This window comes from Scheffersomyces coipomensis (assembly GCF_036884675.1).
Source record: "Scheffersomyces coipomensis strain NRRL Y-17651 chromosome Unknown DFJ63scaffold_2, whole genome shotgun sequence".
Lineage (NCBI taxonomy): Eukaryota > Fungi > Ascomycota > Pichiomycetes > Serinales > Debaryomycetaceae > Scheffersomyces > Scheffersomyces coipomensis.
In genome coordinates, this window is record NW_027042893.1 from 966252 (window position 1) to 987570 (window position 21319).

Here is a 21319-nt window from a genome sequence, read left to right on the forward strand (position 1 = left end):
GTTATTTGTCTTTAAACTTTCATACATTAAAATAAAATTAGGTTAGATCAAAATAATATACATTTCTAAAATATTCATATTTAATCTTGTTCTGCGATTGATACTAATCTTTCATCTATTTCTTCTGGAGTTAAAATCCTGAAACCTTCCTCAGTAGCAACACCTATTTCTATATCATTTTTTCTGAATTCAGTTCCTAATACTGAACTTAATGCTGAAATTGAAAATTCCACTGTTTCTTTCCAATCACCCTTTACATGATCAGTTTTTTTGAATTTCTTTTCCAAATATGTAGTAGCTTCTTGTTGTTTTGGACCGGTGGCAACTGCTTTGAAACCAGTATAATACCCAGCAGGATCACACTTAAAGATTTGTGGACCTCTATTTTCATCTTCAAAATCAACTTGACAGAAAGTTAATGCCACTCCTAATGGTCTCATATAAGCTCTTTGGGTATATAATTGAGATAAATTGGCCATTCTTTTGGCTAAACTCCCTACTGGCATTTCATAACCATATTTATAACGGAATTCAGTAGCTTCAGCTCTTGCTCTTAAAGCTTGAGTTCTAGCATCCGCAATTGAACCAGTTGCCACTAATCCAATAGATGGAGTTATTTTAAATAAATAAGATACAGTCTTTGCATCTAATAACTTATCAGGAATCTTCTTTTGTGAAATTAAAACAGCAGAATCCTTACCTGTTACACCTAAAGCAGTGATATTGGCTGAATTGATGGCTTTAAAGGCATATTCAACTTGAAATAATCTTCCTTCTGGAGAGAAGATAGTAATATGTCTATCAAATCCTGCTGATCCTGACATGGTGTCTATGAATTATATATGATTTGATTTGAATGGAAGTGGTTGATTATATGGATTCTATGTTCCTAAATGGATACAATTGATTTAATTGACTATATGATTGTCTTGATCTTAACAGTTACCATATATAAAATTAAAGTGGCGAACTTTTTTTCAAACTGAAGTTCAAACAATTGATTGGAAATGTCGTCAAAATAAAATTGTTAAAATTGTGCGACATGAATCTTTAAAAATGTCTCTCGTAAAAGGTTTATAACAAAAGCTGGTTAGAACATGAAAATTTTATTTACAACATATATCAATATATAATTAGACAATCTATCATAGTTAAAGGTGAAGAGAAGTGGTAAAGTGTGAAAGTAATGACTATACTGATGAATGACCCAGAAACTTTCACAACCGACAGAAAAACTGAAGAAAATACTCCATTTTTCTATGATAAAAGCAGCAATGGGAATAATCGATCGAATGTTTCTTATCATTATAATCCAGAAGCAAGTCGATATCATTATGGGGCATTACATCCTATGAAACCATTCAGATTGATGTTAACTGATCATTTGGTGATATCATATAAATTATATGAAAAGATGGATTTATTCATCCCTAGAAGAGCAACTAAAGATGAATTACTTGAATTCCATGCTGAAGATTATGTCAACTTTTTACAAACAGTGACGCCACATACAAAGATCAGTGATCAAGTGCTAGCTCAATTCAATATAGGAGATGACTGTCCTGTATTTGATGGGATGTATGATTATTCCACTATCTATGCTGGTGCTTCATTAGATGCCTCAAGAAAATTAATAAGTGGTATGTCTGATATAGCCATCAATTGGTCAGGAGGATTACATCATGCAAAGAAATTCGAACCAAGTGGGTTCTGTTATGTTAACGACATTGTATTAAGTATTATAAATCTATTACGTGTACATCCAAGAGTGATGTATATTGATATTGATTTACATCATGGGGATGGAGTTCAAGAAGCATTTTATACAACTGATAGAGTAATGACTGTATCATTTCATAAATATAATGGGGAATTTTTCCCTGGTACAGGATCAGTTGATGAAGTTGGTCTTGGTAAAGGGAAAAACTATGCTATAAATGTACCATTAAGAGATGGTATAGATGATGATTCTTATATACGGTTATTTAAACTGATAATGGAACCTTTAATAACCAAATTTCAACCAACTTGTATAGTTCAACAATGTGGGGCTGATTCCTTAGGGTATGATAGATTGGGATGTTTCAATCTAAATATAAGAGCCCATGGAGAATGTGTTAATTTTATAAAATCATTTGGTCTTCCAATGTTAGTGGTTGGAGGTGGTGGTTATACTCCAAGAAATGTATCAAGATTATGGTGTTATGAAACATCAGTATTAAATGATGTTAATTTAGATCCCAAAATACCGAATTACCTTCCTACCTATGATTGGTTTGGACCGGATTATTCTTTACATCCTCAATTAGATGGTAGAATAGATAATAAGAATTCAAAGAAATATCTTGAAAGTGTTAAGCAAGAAATATTGGAACAAATACGGTACTTGAATCATGCTCCATCAGTTCAAATGCAGGAAATACCGCCTGATATCACTGGGTTAACTGAAGATGAAGAGCAAATGATAAAAGAATTGAATGAAGAATCAGAATCACAACGGGCAAATAAACAATTAAAAGATGAAGCAAGAGATGGTGAAGTTATGGTATAACACATTCTCTATATGGGTTAAACATCTTAATGTTAATTTCTACTATATGACATCCTTTAGTTAGACCTTAACTTATTTAATATACAATTTGACTTGTACATACCATACCCTTAGTAATTTATCGTAATTGTAATTATAGACGGTTGCACAAAAGCCATTATGGAACGCGTTAAATAAATAAAAAAAAAAAAGTTGATAATTTTTTTTTGTAACAGAGTAATATCTGAATATCCATCATCAATTACTAATAGATAACTAATACAGAAGCCAAGCCAGCCGACATAAGCGGCATTGATCATAATCCCAATCATTCATAAGCTCAAGTTCATGACATATTTGAAGTTTCAATCAACTGGTAGAAACAATCGATAAAGCATAGATCATATCATTATATAGAATCCTAGGCAATGGATGTCACAGCCTTATCCATACGACTAGAGGCTGAAACTGATCGAAAAATCATCAATGATCTGTTTCGAATCATCAAGAAGATTGGCCAGGGTCAGTTTGGTAAAGTCTTACAAGGAGAGGTGATTAATAAGAAAACTTGTGATGATAACTATGTGGCCATCAAAACTATAAATAGAATCGATAAGACACGATTAATTACTAAAGCATATCTAAGTCAAACGACAAAGATAAAGAGAGAGATCCAGATTATGAAAGAATGTAATCATCCTAATGTGGTGAAACTATATCAAGTGATAGATGATTTGAAATATGATAAGATTTTACTTATATTGGAATATTGTAAATTTGGGGAGATTGATTGGAAACGGTATAGTCATTATTATGAAAAGTATCAAAACCATATGAATAATCGAAATCCATTAACTATCAATAAGATATTACGAGATGTTATCAATGGGTTGGAATACTTGCATGATTATAAAAAGATCATTCATCGAGATTTGAAACCTTCAAATTTGTTAATAAATAGTGATAACACAATAAAGATATCTGATTTTGGAGTAAGTTTAATTCTTGAGAATAATGCTAATGATGAGAAAGAGTTAGGTAAAACCATGGGTACTCCGGCATTCTTTGCTCCTGAACTTTGTCAATTTGTGGGTAATCGTTATTCTATGATCACTAATGTTAATCATCATGCTAATAAAATCAAAATCGATGGTAGGATAGACATTTGGTCATTAGGGATTACCTTATACTGTTTAATGTTTAATGACTTACCATTTTCTGGTTCTAATGAATATGAGTTGTTTCAAAACATCGTTAAAGACGAATTAAGATTTCCAAAGATTATTAAAAATTCAAGAACAACTGAAGATGATATTCAAGAATTAGCTCATTTAAAAGATTTAATTAAGAAGTTGTTAATAAAAGATCCTGATTCAAGAATCACGATTGAAAAAATAAAATTACATCCATTTACTACTTTTGATTTAAATGATCTTGAAAGAAAGAAATTTTTCAAATTTAATGAAGCAATTTTCAAGGATGCTTCAAAGAAACAACAATTAGCCAGTAATGAAAGTAATGGTACTGATTCGGTGTTGTCTAAAAAGTTGAAACTATTCTTTGGAAGTAAAACTCCAGAAAAGAAAACATTGGCACCTGCATTTCCCATTGTTAAAGATGTTCCCATTGAACAGTTCAAAGATTTGGAGCCAGTGGATGATCTTTTGGATTCATACTTGGATGATTCAACCACCTCCTATGGAAGTGATATCGATGATGAAGATCAACCGGTAGATACTAATAATATCTTGAAATCCTTAAATGATAGTGAAAGCTTTGTCAAACGACTTGATAAAATAGATATTCTGAAAGTTGAGGAAAAGACAACCAATCCAGAACCAATTCCAATTTCAAAACCAAAGTTGAAACCAAAACCATTAGATCTAAGTAAATCAAGATCAAATTCTTCAATCATAAGTTCACAAACTTCCAATTCAAAAGTACGGAAATGGTCATTCAAGACTAATAATGAATCACCCAAGAGAGGTGATTATCAATCAGATGTTTCTCCCATTACACCAACTAATAATAATTTTATGACCATAGGTGCTGGATCACCTTCATCTATAAAATCAATATTTAGTCCATCCAAACGATTTTTTCTCCAGAAATAAAAGAGAAGACATTAAAGAAGAATCAAAACCTACTATTAGTTCATTATCTTCGCCTCATGAAAAAAGAAGTAGTGATCTGAGTAATAAACAAAGATATATTGATTTAATGGAGCCACCTCCAATATTTGGTCTTAACTCCAGTGCATTTAATAACAACAATAACAACAATAATAATAATTCAAATTCGACCTCATCAGCTAGAAATAGTGCGCTTAGTGCTATATCCAAGACAAGTATAGGGGACATTAGTCAGAACATTAATTCATCTCTGACAGGGGTTAATAATAATCTTGCATCATCATTTGAACCTAATTTAGGAGGAACCAACTCAAGAAAAAATTCAATGAATTCATCTCAATTTGGATATGGTCTTAGTCGAATTACAAGTTCATCATCATCATTAAATTTGAATGCATATTTGACTGATGATTCGTATACCGAGGTATCGATGAAAAATCATTATAATTCACAAAAAAAAACTCAAATGAGCCATACCAAGAGCTTTAAAGCTAGCGATAATAATTCATCAGGAGAGGAAAATACTAATAATGATGATACGTTTGTGTTGGAAACACCTCAACAAAGCAATCATTTTGAGGGTTTAAATGATTATTTGGATCGACTTAATTAATTAAACAATTAGTGGGGAGGGGAACAACATAAAAAAGAAATAATAATAATAATAATAATAATAATTAATTTAACTGGTTAATAATATTAGACGATGAATGAATATGTAGATAGATAATTGCATAGGTGATACGTAAACCGATATAGACATATATATCACATAGGATAATAATAATACATTAATAATTTTTGGGTAAGTAAAGCGATGGGAACTGAACAGATTTGATTTGATTTGATTTGATTTGATTTGATTTAGTTTTGATTTTGTAACTGGTATCTAATCATGCAATTCATTTCGTAGGTTGTGAATCAAATACGATTTAAATTTATCAAGAAATTGGCTTCAAAATGCGACGAAAATGATAGGCAATTTAGTCATTTCTATAGCAACAGAGCCTTGAAACACAAATCCGTACAAAAATTTGCTTAGCGATGATTCCGTAAGTAAGTGGAAGATATCGTTAACGTAACATAAATAAACAAATAGGAGTAGAAGCTACACGAACGATTAAGCGAGCGAGAAAGAGAATAATGGGATATCATTGTTTGATTCTTGATTATACAGGGGTGGTATGGGATTAGTCAGTGGGGATCAGCGGAACAGGCTGGAATGGAAATAGGTATCCATGGTGAAGGCGGTTACGCACAATGGGAACCCATTTATAACGAGTTAATGAATGAGGCAGTTGGTAATACATATTAGACAGGTTTTCTCTAGTTGTCTGGAGAAAGACAGAAAGACGATTTAAGATTTAGAGTTGAATACGATAAAAACTGGGTTTGAAATTGTAGATCGAGCATTAAATAAACTACGGGTTGAGTTGAGGCAAGTTCCAATGTGAAATTTAGATCTCAAACCTCCGCTGTCGATTACGAGGATGAACATATCCATATATAGTTCTAAGTTTCAACGACGTGAATTAGCTTCAGAGAAACAGAAGGTGAAAAAGTTAAAAGTTTTCACCTGAAGCCAAAATAGTGGAAAAGGCTCCATATTTCCTAATTAGGACACTTGCCAAACAAACTCGTCTGCGAAAAAAAAAAACAAGTTACAAAACCCACTTAAGAAATCGTAAACATAAACAAATAAACAAAATCAAAACCAAATACATAAACAAATAAATAAACAACACATAGAGTGGAAGATGAGATGGGGGAAAAGGTAGCATTATAGTTCATTAGGAGCGCGTCTATTTCCTTCGTTTTGGGGGAGAGGGAAGGATCGGGCGGTGGGAACATGGCATCATAGAATAATAGATAGAAGGAAACTTAAATTAAATGATTTGCATGGTGAGACTTTTTAAGTGAGTGGTTACGATTTGGTTCTAAAATCCATTCATTTATTAATGGTTGCGAAGTGAAGGAGGGAATCACATCATTCTAGACTACTACTAATAATAATAATATCTATGGCTATGTAAAATCATTCGTCATGTAGTGGTACGGGGAATCATAACAGTGTATAAGATAATATTGGCACGAAGCATGTAATTTACGTGATATTGCCTTTGCAGGTGTCACCTTACATTTATAACGGTTATGTTACACGCAAACAAGAAATAGAGCCCTAAGTTGATTATACATGAAGTCTTGACTTAGTGGGAAATAAATAAATTTCAAGTAATCAGAATGAGAAAAAGTTTGTTTGAAATTTGAAGGACGCAAATGTGAAAAGAAAGTGAATTATTGTGCAATTTCAATTTCATAATAATTAGGGATATTTTGATTTATTTGTTTACACAAATAATCATTTATTATTGTGATCTCATATTTATTTATTTATTATTTGTTTATTTACTATTTATTATTCTTAAATGATTCAACAATAGCCTGGCATGTAATGAACACAGCAAAAATAATTTAACTTAAGTTACCTGAGGTTCACGGCGGATAAAACCAAAATAAGCTATGGGATAGTAAATTATCGTGCTTTGCAACCCTTGGCAGTAATCCGGATTATTTTTGCTGTAACAAGCTGATAGCACAGGTTTATCATTATTAAGAATCTTATTATAAACTATTATTTATTATAACAATACTGTAACTAATAACTTTAACAACCTTTACTATTCTTGCTACAGATACTTAAACCTGATTTCCGGTGATTCTATTGTGCCCAGTACCAGGAAACAATATCATCATCATAATAATAATAGAGTGTTAACTTGAAATTATGCCTGTACCCCCCATACATTCCATTTAAAATTTTTTGATTTTGTAGATCATTAAAATTCTAGCGATGAAGATGAACTTTGCTGATGAAATTTGACATTTTTAAACTTCACTTTCATGCCGTACCCTACATTCTTGGATTTTTTAATGGTTAGAATCTTATGGTATCATATTGAATTACAAATATATATATATATATATATAAATATAATTTGATCTGCTCTTGTAAACTACTGGTTATAAAAATTTTCTTAATCAATCAATCCGACCTCTTACCTACATTCGTTTTTAATCTGTGTACTTTAGACACACCTCACTATCACTACAACACATTACCTTTTGGTCAAAGTAATACTAAAGAATAATAGAACATCTAATCATTCATTCCATACTTTAAATATATGCTTTCCACATATCCGCAACACAAATCCAGTTGTAACTAAAATATTTTAGCTTAGCCTTTGCTTACCCTCATTAACTCAGTTGCTAGCTACTCACTCACTCACCTCACTAAATCAAATTTTTTTTCCTCACTAAAAAAAATTAAATTACCACAAAACAATAAATTTTTAGGGAGAAATTGCTATCACCAAATTTGGAAGACTTATAAACAAAATAAAATATCACCATTTTATATTGTTGCAAGGAAGGGGGGATTTATAACAATAATACTAAGATTGAGTCGGATTTGTCATTTCTAACGTGTATCCGATCCATTCATCATATTCTTCCACTTCCACTTCCATCATCATCTCCACATAGTCGTTTGACACTTGTTTCTTTTTAAATTACTTACATCAATTCACTCTTTCATCCCTTGTTTTATATGTGTTTGAAGGTTACATCAATCTGAAACAAATTAACGCCAACTTCATATCCACATTCATTAACTTCCATTCAACTTAATTATTTAATATATATACTCGTATTTGCATAGCCAACATCCTCACATCAGTCATCCACTTATTCGATTCATTTCTTCAACAACCATTAACTACATACATTCGTTACATATTCATTCATTCATTTATCAGGTCATTATTTCAACTCATACATTCATAAATTCATTCATTAACTCTAATTTCATTCATTTTAATAGACTCCTTCATTTATAATATTTATTCCCTACATTTTTCCAATTCACTATGATAGAAGATGTACATAATAGCATGAAAGAAAATCATTATGCACCTCCAAACCCATCTTCAAGACAATTCAATAGATCGTCACCAATGCCCACAAGAGTTAAACGTGAACGCCCGCCAAGCTCGTATTTCGAGATACCTCCCTCATTAGAATCTCCAACTTCGTCCAAGTCCATCAACAATCTTACCACCACCACCACCACCACCAAATCCAATAAGGACAATGCATCTCCCTTATTTAATAGACAACCATTCAAAAACCTTTCAAACATCGTACTACCCACCATGAGGAAAAAGATATCAACATCATTAACTCAATCCATGTCGGCAGTGTCAAAGTCTTCTCATATGTTCTTTCAATCAACATCAACTCCAGCAAGAGGGTTAGGTATAGATTTAACTGATGAAGACGAAGCTGATGTTGATATCGATGATGATGGTGAAGATACAACCGAAGAAGATATAGAAGTACCTGGATCACCAACCCAAATCTCTAAAGAAGCAAGATCGATCAGAAGAATTCATTCATTATGTCAAACTACCAAAGAAATTGAAAGTTTTGTACCTATGGATGATAACTCATATTTAAAGAACACCAATATTAGGACTTTCACCGTAGAGAATGATTTACTTCCAAGAATTGATGAAGTTGAATTACATAAAATCTTAAAGGGTGAACATAAAAATGCATTTGATAAATGTATAGTTGTTGACTGTAGATTTGATTATGAATTCGAAGGTGGTCATATTAATGGCGCTATTAATATCTCTACCAAAGAACAAATTGAAATGGAATTCATTCATAATGTTAAACCAGATACCAATTTAAAAACTCTTTATGTTTTTCATTGTGAATTTAGTGTGTTCAGAGGTCCTACTATTGCTACGCATTTAAGAAAATGTGATCGTCGATTAAATCGTGATGTTTATCCATATTTATCATATCCTGATATTGTTATCTTGGAAGGGGGTTATAAGAATTTCTTTAAAAGTTATCGTGATCTTTGTTTCCCTCAAGCTTATGTTGAAATGAAAGATGTTAATCATGAAAAGAATTGTGAAAATCATATGAATAAAGCTAGGTTAGATAATAAATTAACCAGAGCTAAATCATTTAATCAATATGATAATTTCTTTAATCCTCATCATAATAATGCATCTACTTCAAGTTTACCATTTCCAACTGCTGCTCATAATAGATCACAATCTTATTCCACCAATACTAGTGAAAAGATTTTAAAGAGACAAAGATCAAATTCAAAAGTTTTAAAAACTTTATCATCTGCTTCTATGAGTAGTATAAGATTAACTAGAGCTTCAACATTCTCATATGATCAATCAATCTTTAATTCAAATTCATCATCTCCAACTTTAATGCCACTTAATACTAATAATGTTAATAATGCTAGTAATCAAGATATTGATTCATCACCATTTTTACCTCCATCTACTTCATTCCATAAGTCAATGAATGATGATAGAAAATATTCATCTACTACATCCATTTACTCATCATCATCATCTATTAATTCTGATAATAATGGATTATTTTCATCTTGTGAATCATTGACTGATTCATCTCCAATGATTGAATTTCCTGAATTTTTTGATGCAAAAGTTCCTATTAGAAGTGGAAATCATAATATATTAAAACCATTAACTAAGAAACCATCTGGTCCTGTTCCTTCATTACCAAATAGATCAACCAGTGTTTGTGGAACTAATAATCAAAGTACTGCTATGACTTCTAATTCCAGTTATAAGTTTCCTATAACCAAACCACCAATTAGACTTCATCATAATAGATCATCTAGTGCCAATAGTAATACATTAACTCCCACCATTAGTAATAATACTATAATTGCTAATGCACCAGGTTCTGCAGTAACAGGGAATGTTCCATCAACTATTACTACTACGGTTACTAATAAATTCACCAATAATCCATTTTTAATGTCATCACCAATTATTAGTTCACCATTATCAACCACTACACCTATTTCTATTTTTGATTCTACTATTTCAACTCATGGTCCTACATCATCAATCATTGATCCTATTAATGAAACACCAGTTGATTTCACAGTTCCAATTTCTGGTAAAATTGGTTCTATTAATTCAAGATATATAAATCATTCAAGAAGAACTTCTGGTTCATTTCTTTCATCTGCTGGCGGAGGATTATATAATTTTATTGATATTGATGAAGTTGATGAAGTTGATGAAGAAGAAGAGGAAGATGAAGTTGATGATGACGAAGAAGATGATACTTTTTATAATTCTACTAATAATACTAAAGATACAACTCCTGGTAATTCTATTATTACCACTAGTACATTTGAAAAAGCCAAAATGTCAGCATTGATTCAAAAGAATCCCTTTAATACTATTAATTAATTAATCTTTAATAAACAATAAATAAAACATTTTATCTCCCTTAATTAATTTACAATCTACTGTAGTAAAACATTTTATAATAAAATCTTTATATATTGAAGTCATTTAAAAATATGATATATGATTTAAAAAATATAAAAACTAAAAAGGAAAAACTAATAAATAAAATATAAAAATAAAATAATTTTTTTTCTTCATAATTCACTAAACTACTTAAAGATTAGCTTTATCACTAATTAATTTAATAGCAGCATTATTAATAGCAATAGTACCTCTTTCAACAACATGAGTTTGGAAAATAACAGTATCACCTTGTTTCCAAGCCAACACTCTAATAGTTTCACCTGGGAATACAACACCAGTGAATCTAGCTTTAATTTCATTGAATGGACCAAATTTATCTAATAAAGCCTTGGCGGATAAACCATAAGTACACATACCGTGTAAGATTGGTTTATCGTAATTAGCCACAGCAGCAAAAGTTGGATCAATATGTAATGGATTTCTATCACCGGATAATCTATATAAGGAAGCTTTATCTTCAGAGATTTTAACTTCAGTGATGAAATCTGGAACAGCGTTTGGAGCATTGAATGGTAAAGTAGCAAAAGTTCTTCTTTCATGATAAACTTTAGTATCACCTTCACATTTTCTGATAAAGAAAGTACCTTCATTAGTGAATAATGGTTCACCAGTATCAGCATCAACAGATTTGGATCCATGAACCACAATGGTGTTAGTACCCTTTTGAGTAACTTGAAGTGGGGTGAAAACAGTTTTAACCTTGGCAGCGGTTGGAACTGGGAATTTTTCTAATTTAATATAATGTTCACCATGTAATAATAAAATTGGATTGAAATTTCTTAATAATTTGGAAAATGAAAGTTGAGATTTAATTGAATTGAAAGTAACTAAATGACCAAAAGTTGGAATAACTTGGAAATCTTGATCATTTTCATAAACATATTTCAATTCTTTAGAAGTAGCACCAAGACCAATGTTGTAAAGAATAACTTCTCTATCACCATAAACAAAGAGAGGTTCTTCTTCATCATCATCTTCATCTTCAACTTCTTCTACATCTTCTTCTTCTTCTTCTGGATCAACAGCATCTAAGATAGCCATGGATGATTCAGTAGTTGAAGCTGGGTTTTGAGTACCGGATGAGAAATCAGTAATGGCAGCAATATTGTCTCTAACAAATTCAACAGTAGTAGAATCACTCTTAGAAACAGCACCTTTAGCTCTTTGCCATCTAGTGTTACCAATCCAACCACCACCAGCTTCGAAAGTTTCACCAGTAACTGGAACTTCATCAGAAGATAAGTAAACTAATAATGGAGCAACTTGATCTGGAAGGAATAAATTCTTATCTTCTTCACGCATAATGGTTAAAGTCATGGCAGTTTCAGCATGAGGAGCAACAACATTAACTTTAATATCATTCTTTTTACCTTCAATAGCTAAAGTTTTAGTAAACCCTAAAAGAGCAGCTTTAGCGGATGAATAATTGGCTTGACCGAAATTACCATAAATACCTGAAGTAGAAGTAATATTAACAACTCTACCTCTACCTTGTTTAACAAAATGAGGCCATGCTAATCTGGTCAAGTTATAAGTACCTAATAAATGAACATTTTGAACTGAGAACCAATCAGAATCAGACATATTGGCAAAAGATTTATCTCTCAAGATACCAGCATTATTAACCAAGATATCAATGGTACCATATTTAGCAATAACATTTTCAATAATAGCTTCAGCTTCTTTAGCAACATCATGATGATCAGGATGAGCTTCACCACCAGCAGCTTTGATTTCATTAACGGTTTGAGAAGCATCTTTGAAATCATTAACCACAACCTTGGCACCATATTTGGCAAACCATTTAGCATATTCTTTACCTAAACCAGCACCGGCCCCAGTGATTAAAACGACACGATTCTTTAAAGAAACAGTTGGAGCACCAGCAGCATTGTTTGGAGGTAAAGTTCTAGCATTGGCAACTAATTCATTATAGTTATTAAGCATGAATGGATGTTGATTTTTTAATAATTCTGGTTTTTTAGAATCATCAAAATTTAAAATTTCATCAAATCTTTTAGCCACAACTTCAGCAGTAAAACTGGCATCTGGTTTAAATAAAATACCACCTGATCTTTCCCATCTAATTTGAGCAAAGAAACCAGCAGCAACTTCAAAGATTTGACCTGATAATTCATTATCTTCATGAGATAAATATAAAACTAATGGAGCAACTTTTTCAGGACCTAATTTTTCTAAAATTGGAGGAGGTAAGATTGATTCAGTCATTCTTGATCTTGCTAATGGAGCAATAGTATTGGCTTTAATATTATATTTATCACCTTCTTTAGCTAAAGTTTCAGCAAACCCAATTAAACCAGATTTAGCAGCGGAATAATTAGCTTGACCGAAATTACCATATAAACCAGCAGGAGATGAAGTATTTATAATTCTACCATATTGTTGTTTTCTAAAGTATGGCCAAGCAGCTTTAGTAACTTGATAAGCACCATTAAGATGAACATCTAAAACCAATTGGAATTCCTTTTCAGTCATTTTTTTAAATGAAGCATCTCTAAGAATACCAGCATTATTGATAACAATATGAACAGTACCGAAATTTTTAACGGCAGTTTCAACAATTTTAGCTCCATCAAGAACGTTATTGTAATCGGCAACGGCAATACCACCAGCGGCTTTAATTTCATTGACGACAACATCGGCAGCTTTAGCATCACCACCTTGACCTGATAAAGAACCACCTAAATCGTTAACAACAACTTTGGCACCTCTTTTGGCAAATTCAAGAGAGTAGTATTTACCTAAACCACCACCGGCACCGGTGATGATGACAACTTTATCCTTAAAAGATAATTGAGACATGATAGATTATTTCGTTCAGATCGTTAAATGAAAATAGGAATAATGGGAGGAGAGATCGGAAGTAGGGATGGATGGATGGATGGATAAATTGATTGATTGATTTGGTAGGGTGTATGTATGAAGTATTTTCAGAATCAGATTGAATGTTTCAGTTGATCAACAATTGAGACAGGTTCTGGTTGGAATGATTTTGACAAATGATGATACTGATTCGATCTTGAATTATACCAGTTAAAGAGAATAGAAAAAGGGATAATTAACCAAAATGAAATGGAAAGGGGAGGATAGTTAAAGTTTTATATATCAATTTGAAAAGAATCATTGCGGGGACATATGAAAAATCAAAAATCAATTGACCAAAAGTACACGACCGCACTGTGATTTTTCTATTACTATGGATGATTTCCCCGGATTTTTTATCCTTGAGTTAACCGAGGAGGTTAAGTTAATAGTAAATATATTTTAACTATTTCCACACTTTGATGGAATTGATGTAAATTATATTATTATCCAAGTCCCACTTCATATTATAATGGTTTATAAATCCATCAGTAGTTACACCATTGATATCCATATCCATGCTAACTGTGGTTCTTTCAATTTCCTTGTATACCTAGTTTGTACAATAAGTAACGGATATTTAATCTGATCTGATATATATTTATCCATCATTATAGTGGAGTTATGGATATTAGAATATCCTAACATCTAGATTAAAAATTACATAAGTTCTATAAAGGGTCTCTTAGTTTTCATTAAATTGTATATGGTCATTTAAATGAATGGTTAATATAATCCATATTATCCTTATGAATGATCAAGTTTCAATTTATCATACTAAGTCATGTGATCCGAAGTCACAGGACCAAATATAAAACCCGAGGGACCTTTGATACTTATAACAATTCTAATCCGAGGTTTAATAATAGAAGAAAAAGTGATCACATGACCGACTAATTAGGAATTTCAAGGAGTGTAATGATATCAGTGATTTAAAATCTTTAGTATCCACACGCTCATATCTTTCATTCTAATGGTGATCCCCATATAAGATAAGGGGCATTTTCCCAGTAGTGAAACTACAACTAAGTTATAATAAGAATCAATTAAACGATTCATTAAATAAGTAAAGTAAGTAAGTGAATCTAATCAAATACGGTAATATCAATTTAACAACTATTCAAAGTCAATATCGATATAATTGTCAATGTCTAAATAATTTATATCATGATTGTTAAATCTATAGTAATATGTTTATTAATCCAAGTGGTAGTAGTATCTGCCACTATAATTAACACCACAGATGCCAACAAAATATGTTACGTAATGTTACGATCCCGATTATATAAAGAGTCAAATAATATTCACCATCGAGTAATCACCACAAATACCGGTGAGGTGGTTAAAGCACTCACCATATATGACATGGATACTGATATTCCGATGGTGACAGTAGTGGGGAATGATTTGGATAAAATAATAAGTGATATGTCAGGGTTAGATAGTGATGGGAATAATAGGACATTTAATCCAACTATAGACTATTGTGAATATAGTAGAAAAATGAAGTTAAGACAACAATCGGATCTCGATGAACAGGGACAGCTTATAATTGAAAACTATAATAGGATTCATAGACATACATAATTTGTCAGACTAATGTCATGATCTCTCTAATAAAAGAATATCTATTACTTTTGAAATTGAATGCTTCCATCCCAATTACATGGCATTGGGGTTTGCAATTTTCGTAGAAGGGTGTTTATTAATTCACTCACCTAGATTAACAAAGCTGTCTGTAGTTAAATTAAATTAATATGGTTAAGTCAATTCAATAAATTTACCAATACGTTGTAACGCCTGCCATTCTTATAGTTTAATTTAATTCATGTGATCACATGGAAAGGATCACATGACACAGCCACCAAAATTAAAAATGTCATAAGAGCTTAAGAAGTTCGAAGAAAGCAAGCAAAATTTATTATTATTATTATTTTAACCTTATGACTTTTCTTCTCGTCTCTTATCTGTTTAGTCATTCTAATTATATCCCCCCTATTCATTCTCCTTTCATTTCATGGTCCAGATCTATAATTCAAAATATGTCAAAATTAAATTAAGTTAATGGTTTGTAATTTTACGATTATGTCGTATATAATTTCAATTAACTTTAATGTTTAACTTTATATTTTATATACCCATTATCCCATTAAGTTCTATATTATTCAACCCTTCCTTCCTTATATCCAATATATAGTATGGAATTATATATATATATAACCTCCAAATACTTCCTTATTCCCATTAAAATCCAACTAGTACTGCATACAAACCTGCACAACAAAAATAAATTTTACCAATAAGGAATCACCCACAGGGAAAGAAAAAAGTGCAATCATAAATAGACAGATGGTATGATTTAAACTCTGTGTGTGTGTGTGTGTATGCAACTGTTTGTATCAATTGCTTGCTTGCTTGTTTGGGAATAGAACTTCATACCTCCAGATCGATCAATCAATCAATCAATCCATTCAATCACCAGATTCTCCCCTCTCCCCCCACGATGTCATCAGATCAACCTCCAATTGATTCTGTGTCAACACAAGAATCAAATCCAACTACTCCTGTGGAATCAACTCCTTTAAGCTCTAAACCATCATCATCATCTTCAACCACAACAAAGGGTCAAGAGAAAGAGAAGGAAAAATCCGTGATCAGATCAAGATACGGCTACGATTATAGTAATCCTACTGAAAAAGGGTATAAGCCATTCCCATGGTATAGACTATTTGTATTTGATCTTTTATTATGGTTCTTTTCCATTATCTTTGATTGTTTCTTTAGAGAAATCAGATCAAGAGGGGCATTTAGAATCCCTCAAAATGATCCTGTTATATTTGTTGGTGCTCCTCATGCCAATCAATTCGTTGATGGTGTACTTTTAATGAATCAAGTTAAACGTGAAGCTCAAAGAAGAGTTTCATTCATGATTGCTGAATCCTCTTATAAACTTAAATTAATTGGATTCATGTCAAAATGTCAATTATCAATCCCGGTGGTTAGAGTTCAAGATACATTAACAAAAGGTATTGGGAAGATTTATTGTAATTTTGATGAAGATCCTCTTCTTATAACTGGTAAAGGTACTCAATTCTTAACTGAATGTTCAGTAAGAGGATTAATTGCTTTACCTCAATTCTTAGGGGCTAGTGAAATTGTGGAAATTATATCGGATACAAAACTTAAAATTCGTAAAGAATTTAAAAAAACAGATCAAATCTTAACTTTATTAACGAATGGAACTTCATTTAAAAAAGCCGATAAAATCGATCAAAAGAAAGTATTCAAATATGTTTTCAATCATTTATCCCATGGTAATTGTCTTGGTATTTTCCCTGAAGGTGGATCTCATGATAGAACTGATTTATTACCTTTAAAAGCGGGTGTAGCCATCATGGCGTTAGGAGCTATGGAAAATGATCCAAATTGTAATGTTAAAATCGTTCCTTGTGGAATGAATTATTTCAATGCTCATAAATTTAGATCAAGAGCTGTGATTGAATATGGTCATCCCATTGAAATTCCAAAAGAATTAGTTAAAAAATATTCAAATCCTGAAACTAATAAAGAAGCAGTTAAAGAATTATTAGAAATCGTTACCACTGGTTTGAAAGCCGTTACGGTTTTATGTGAAGATTATGAAACTTTAATGGTGGTTCAAGCCGCTAGAAGATTATATGCTCAGAATTTCGCTCATCATTTACCCTTACCATTAATTGTTGAAATGAATAGAAGATTAGTTATGGGTTATGAACATTATAAACATGAACCTAAAGTTCAAGAAATTAAAACCAAGATTTTGAAATATAATGAAATGTTGAATCAATTATATTTACCTGATCATCATGTGGAAGAATGTGATGAATCAAATAAATTACGTGTTTTACCAGTTTTAATCCTTCGAATTTTAAAATTAATCTTTTTCGTTATATTAGCTTTACCAGGTGCTACGTTGTTTTCCCCCGTATTCTTATCGGCTAAATTAATTTCAAAACGGAAAGCTGAAGAAGCAGTTTTAACTTCATCGGTTAAAATTAAAGCTCTTGATGTCATTGCTACTTGGAAAATCTTAGTTAGTATGGGTATTGCTCCTATAGTGTATAGTTTCTATGCTTCAATCGGAACTTATTATGCTTATACTAGAGGTATATTACAATTCAAATTAATTTCAATTTGGCTCTTACTTTATTGTTTAGGGGTATTGGTGACTTATGCTGCTTTGGTTACGGGTGAACAAGGATTGGATTTATTTAAATCAATTAGACCATTATATCTTTCAGTTACCAATGGTTCATCCATTAAAGAATTAAAGAAATTCAGAGATGAATTAAGTGAAGATATAACGGAATTGGTTAATACTTTTGGACCTCAATTATTTCCCAAAGATTTTAATTTATTAGATATGAAACAAAGATTGAATATCACTGATGAAGTGAATTATGTTGATAGTGATGAAGAAGAAGATCGTAAGACTGAAGAATTAAGACATAGAAGACAACAAAAACGTAAAGATGCCAAAAGAGCTGCCAAGAAGATTGGTGAAAGGATTGGATTGGAATCTTCAGAAACAGATTTATCCCTTCAAAAAGATGATAAACATTCATCATCAGTATCGGATGGTATATCATTAATGAATTCAGATAATTCCTTAACTAATATCCCAATGTTTTCTGATTATCAATTACATCAAAATGTTAAAAATAAAGATTTGGTATTGGAACAACAATCAACCTTACCTTCTACTTCATCAATATATGATGATTATCGTTATAGTACCAGTAACGAATTACATCGTCAATATCCTCATTTATCGACCCAAAGTCACTCTTCCTCCAATAGTACTGCTAATAGTTCAAAAGTATCCAGAACAAGTTCAAGTGAAAATGTTATGGAATTGAATTTTGATAGTAAATTAGATCATAAGAATTTAAGTGATAAAATTAAATCAAAATTAAGAGAATCAAGAGGTAAAGAAGATTAAGCAATTAATCAATCTCATCTGAAATTTTTAATTATTCTTGCATATAGAAAATACATACGTACGTACTACTAAACTAATAATAAACATATAACTATTGTCTAATTCTTTCTAACCAACGTTGGCTTGTCTTTCATAAAATTCAGAAACTTGAGTCGAACTCGTAGCATCTTCAATTCCCTTATCATCTCTAATTCTTAAGAATCGAGGAAATCTTAATGAAATACCCTTACCATATTCTTGATGGCCTGCTTTATAAATAGGACTTAATGATAAATCAGCCGTTAAGACTTCAAATATAATCGTTGGTTCAAACCAGACATCAGGTACAGCATTTGAATTATTAGTATCATATACATAATAACTCTTTGGTTGACTTATTTCAGTAGGTTTTAATCGAGCATGGATAGTACTTAAATCTTCATCACTAAACCCAGTACCGATTTTACAAGTAGTTTCATATTCTCCAGTATCTTGATTATAAGATGCTAATAAGAAACCACCATAATTACCTGTTCTCTTACCTCTACCAATATATCCTCCAATCACCACTAAATCTAATGAATCTCCTACCCCTTGTAAATAATCTTTCTTTAATTTCAACCAATTTCTGGATCTCTTGGAAGGTTCATAATATGAATCTTTACCATTCAACATCTTAACCATTAATCCTTCACAAGCATCTTTCACAGATTGATCTAAGAATTGTTGTAATTCATCTAAATTAGATGAATTCCTAGCGGTTGCGAATTGGAATCTTCCTTCAATTTCATTCAAGTTTTCTTTCATAATTACTCGTCTTTCATTTAACGATTTAGTAATTAATGCTTGATTATTATAATATAATAAATCAAAGGCAAATAAACAAATATGAACTTTGATATCTTTTTCATCAACATCTTTTCTTTTTCTAGTGGATAATACTTGGAAAGGTAAGATTTTATTATTTGTTCTATCCCACGCTACTGCTTCACAATCTAATACCATTGATACACCTGCTTCCTTTGAATTCAACACTTCTCTCAAAATTGAAATTAAATCAGGATATCGTTGAGACATATCTTCAGAATTACGGGAATATATCCTAATGGTTCCGTCAGCTAATAAATGAACTTGAGCTCTTTCACCATCATATTTATATTCACAAGTGAATTCTTCACCTTGGAATCTATCCAATACTTCAGTGATTGATTTAGTTGGTTTGGCCAACATTGGTTTTAAAGGTATACCTGGAGTCAATTGACAATGATCTAATAAATTATCAATACCATATTCATAAGCTTTGGTGATTATGACTTCATAATTAGGAATGGTGGAAAATGCTTCTCTTATAATATCTTCAACTTGAGTCAATCTTTCAGGATTTACCTTTTTCGATGATTTTGATTCATAGATTAAAAATGCTTGAGCCAAACTTATTAATACTGTCTTTTCAGCAAGACCAATTCTTAATTTCCCTTCTAATGATCTTATTAAGAATTTGGCTTCATTGGATTTTATATTACAAGCAGTTAACATTCTATTTATAATATTGATCTTTTTAGATTGAGAATCTTTACCAGTAGATTTAGCAATATTGGTTAAATTTTCAAACACCACATCAATATCCAATGGTTGAGGTTTAAACATGGTTGGTTGACCTGATCTTGATTTTTGTGCCACACTACCTAAATCACCAACTTCTTGATAATCCTTTTTAATCTTACTTGGAGGTCTCCCATAACATTCACTAATAGCTTTGATTAACAAAGTTTCACCTAACCCTAATTCTAAATCAGGTTCATAGTCAGGACCCAATCTATTAATAAACAAATAAACAATCTTGACTAATTTATCTATCGATGATTGTTGTAAGATTTCTAAAAAGAATTGGGAGACAATACTAATGATTTTCAACCGGGATGACTCCGATTCAATCTTATCAAAGATTTCTGTTAATTTAGCATATGGGATCTTAGCACCAAGTACTTCATCTTTATGTTTGACTTGTTCAACTTGAGATAAATTGATCAATTCCTCTGCTTGTTGCAATTCAACTTTGTTTGATTTTTTATCAGTAATCAATTCTTCACTTTCACTTGGATCAGTATCATCCTTGAATTCAGATGGAGGAGGTGTAACAGATGATGAAGCAATCACCACGTCCAGTTGTTCTGATTTAATTTTCTTCTTGGCTGGTGATGACGATGCCGATTGAACTCTGTCAGGTGACGGGGAACGCTTAACTGGTTTCTTCTTTTGAGCTGCACCATTTGCAGCTGAACCACCAAAGAATCTGGCGATACTTTGTTGTTGAGGAGACATGATGATGATTCTATTGCTTGAATGAGTGATGCGATGATTGAATGTCCTATACGAATGTCTTATGAGTCTATTAAGCATTCGT

At 31.5% G+C, this 21319-nt stretch overlaps 9 protein-coding genes across 9 annotated transcripts; 6 read left to right on the top strand and 3 right to left on the bottom strand. All coding sequences in view use genetic code 12, as the record gives it.

Moving 5' to 3' along the window:
* Window positions 1-7: 7 nt before the first annotated feature.
* On the bottom strand, window positions 8-1005 carry SCL1 (proteasome core particle subunit alpha 1). The gene has a single exon (XM_064909060.1). It carries the CDS (start codon window positions 822-824, stop codon window positions 81-83), a length of 744 nt encoding a protein of 247 aa, XP_064763594.1. The 5' UTR covers window positions 825-1005; the 3' UTR covers window positions 8-80.
* Window positions 1006-2755, top strand: HOS2 (histone deacetylase). Its single transcript, XM_064909056.1, has one exon. The coding sequence runs from the start codon at window positions 1187-1189 to the stop codon at window positions 2549-2551; it is 1365 nt and encodes a 454-aa protein (XP_064763595.1). The 5' UTR covers window positions 1006-1186; the 3' UTR covers window positions 2552-2755.
* DFJ63DRAFT_67896 (serine/threonine protein kinase) lies at window positions 2755-4671 on the top strand. The gene has a single exon (XM_064909059.1). The coding sequence runs from the start codon at window positions 2959-2961 to the stop codon at window positions 4642-4644; it is 1686 nt and encodes a 561-aa protein (XP_064763596.1). The 5' UTR covers window positions 2755-2958; the 3' UTR covers window positions 4645-4671.
* A 62-nt stretch (window positions 4672-4733) lies between these two features.
* Window positions 4734-5446, top strand: DFJ63DRAFT_317642 (uncharacterized protein). The gene has a single exon (XM_064906845.1). It carries the CDS (start codon window positions 4751-4753, stop codon window positions 5273-5275), a length of 525 nt encoding a protein of 174 aa, XP_064763597.1. The 5' UTR covers window positions 4734-4750; the 3' UTR covers window positions 5276-5446.
* A 3145-nt stretch (window positions 5447-8591) lies between these two features.
* On the top strand, window positions 8592-10988 carry MIH1 (putative tyrosine protein phosphatase; the record flags this gene model as incomplete). The annotated part of the gene is made up of 1 exon (XM_064907926.1): window positions 8592-10988. The coding sequence occupies one exon, from the start codon at window positions 8592-8594 to the stop codon at window positions 10986-10988; it is 2397 nt and encodes a 798-aa protein (XP_064763598.1).
* Window positions 10989-11201: 213 nt separating this feature from the next.
* FOX2 (bifunctional hydroxyacyl-CoA dehydrogenase/enoyl-CoA hydratase) lies at window positions 11202-13895 on the bottom strand (the record flags this gene model as incomplete). Its single annotated transcript, XM_064904792.1, has 1 exon — window positions 11202-13895. The coding sequence occupies one exon, from the start codon at window positions 13893-13895 to the stop codon at window positions 11202-11204; it is 2694 nt and encodes an 897-aa protein (XP_064763599.1).
* A 1227-nt stretch (window positions 13896-15122) lies between these two features.
* On the top strand, window positions 15123-15542 carry DFJ63DRAFT_311593 (uncharacterized protein; the record flags this gene model as incomplete). The annotated part of the gene is made up of 1 exon (XM_064905796.1): window positions 15123-15542. One exon carries the CDS (start codon window positions 15123-15125, stop codon window positions 15540-15542), a length of 420 nt encoding a protein of 139 aa, XP_064763600.1.
* A 916-nt stretch (window positions 15543-16458) lies between these two features.
* On the top strand, window positions 16459-18936 carry SCT1 (bifunctional glycerol-3-phosphate/glycerone-phosphate O-acyltransferase; the record flags this gene model as incomplete). Its single annotated transcript, XM_064907395.1, has 2 exons — window positions 16459-16579; window positions 16655-18936. The coding sequence occupies 2 exons, from the start codon at window positions 16459-16461 to the stop codon at window positions 18934-18936; spliced, it is 2403 nt and encodes an 800-aa protein (XP_064763601.1).
* Window positions 18937-19029: 93 nt separating this feature from the next.
* DFJ63DRAFT_293917 (DNA ligase (ATP)) lies at window positions 19030-21303 on the bottom strand. The gene is made up of 2 exons (XM_064905418.1): window positions 21183-21303; window positions 19030-21131 (listed from the first exon to the last, which is right to left on the bottom strand). The coding sequence occupies exons 1-2, from the start codon at window positions 21235-21237 to the stop codon at window positions 19045-19047; spliced, it is 2142 nt and encodes a 713-aa protein (XP_064763602.1). The 5' UTR covers window positions 21238-21303; the 3' UTR covers window positions 19030-19044.
* Window positions 21304-21319: the final 16 nt, after the last annotated feature.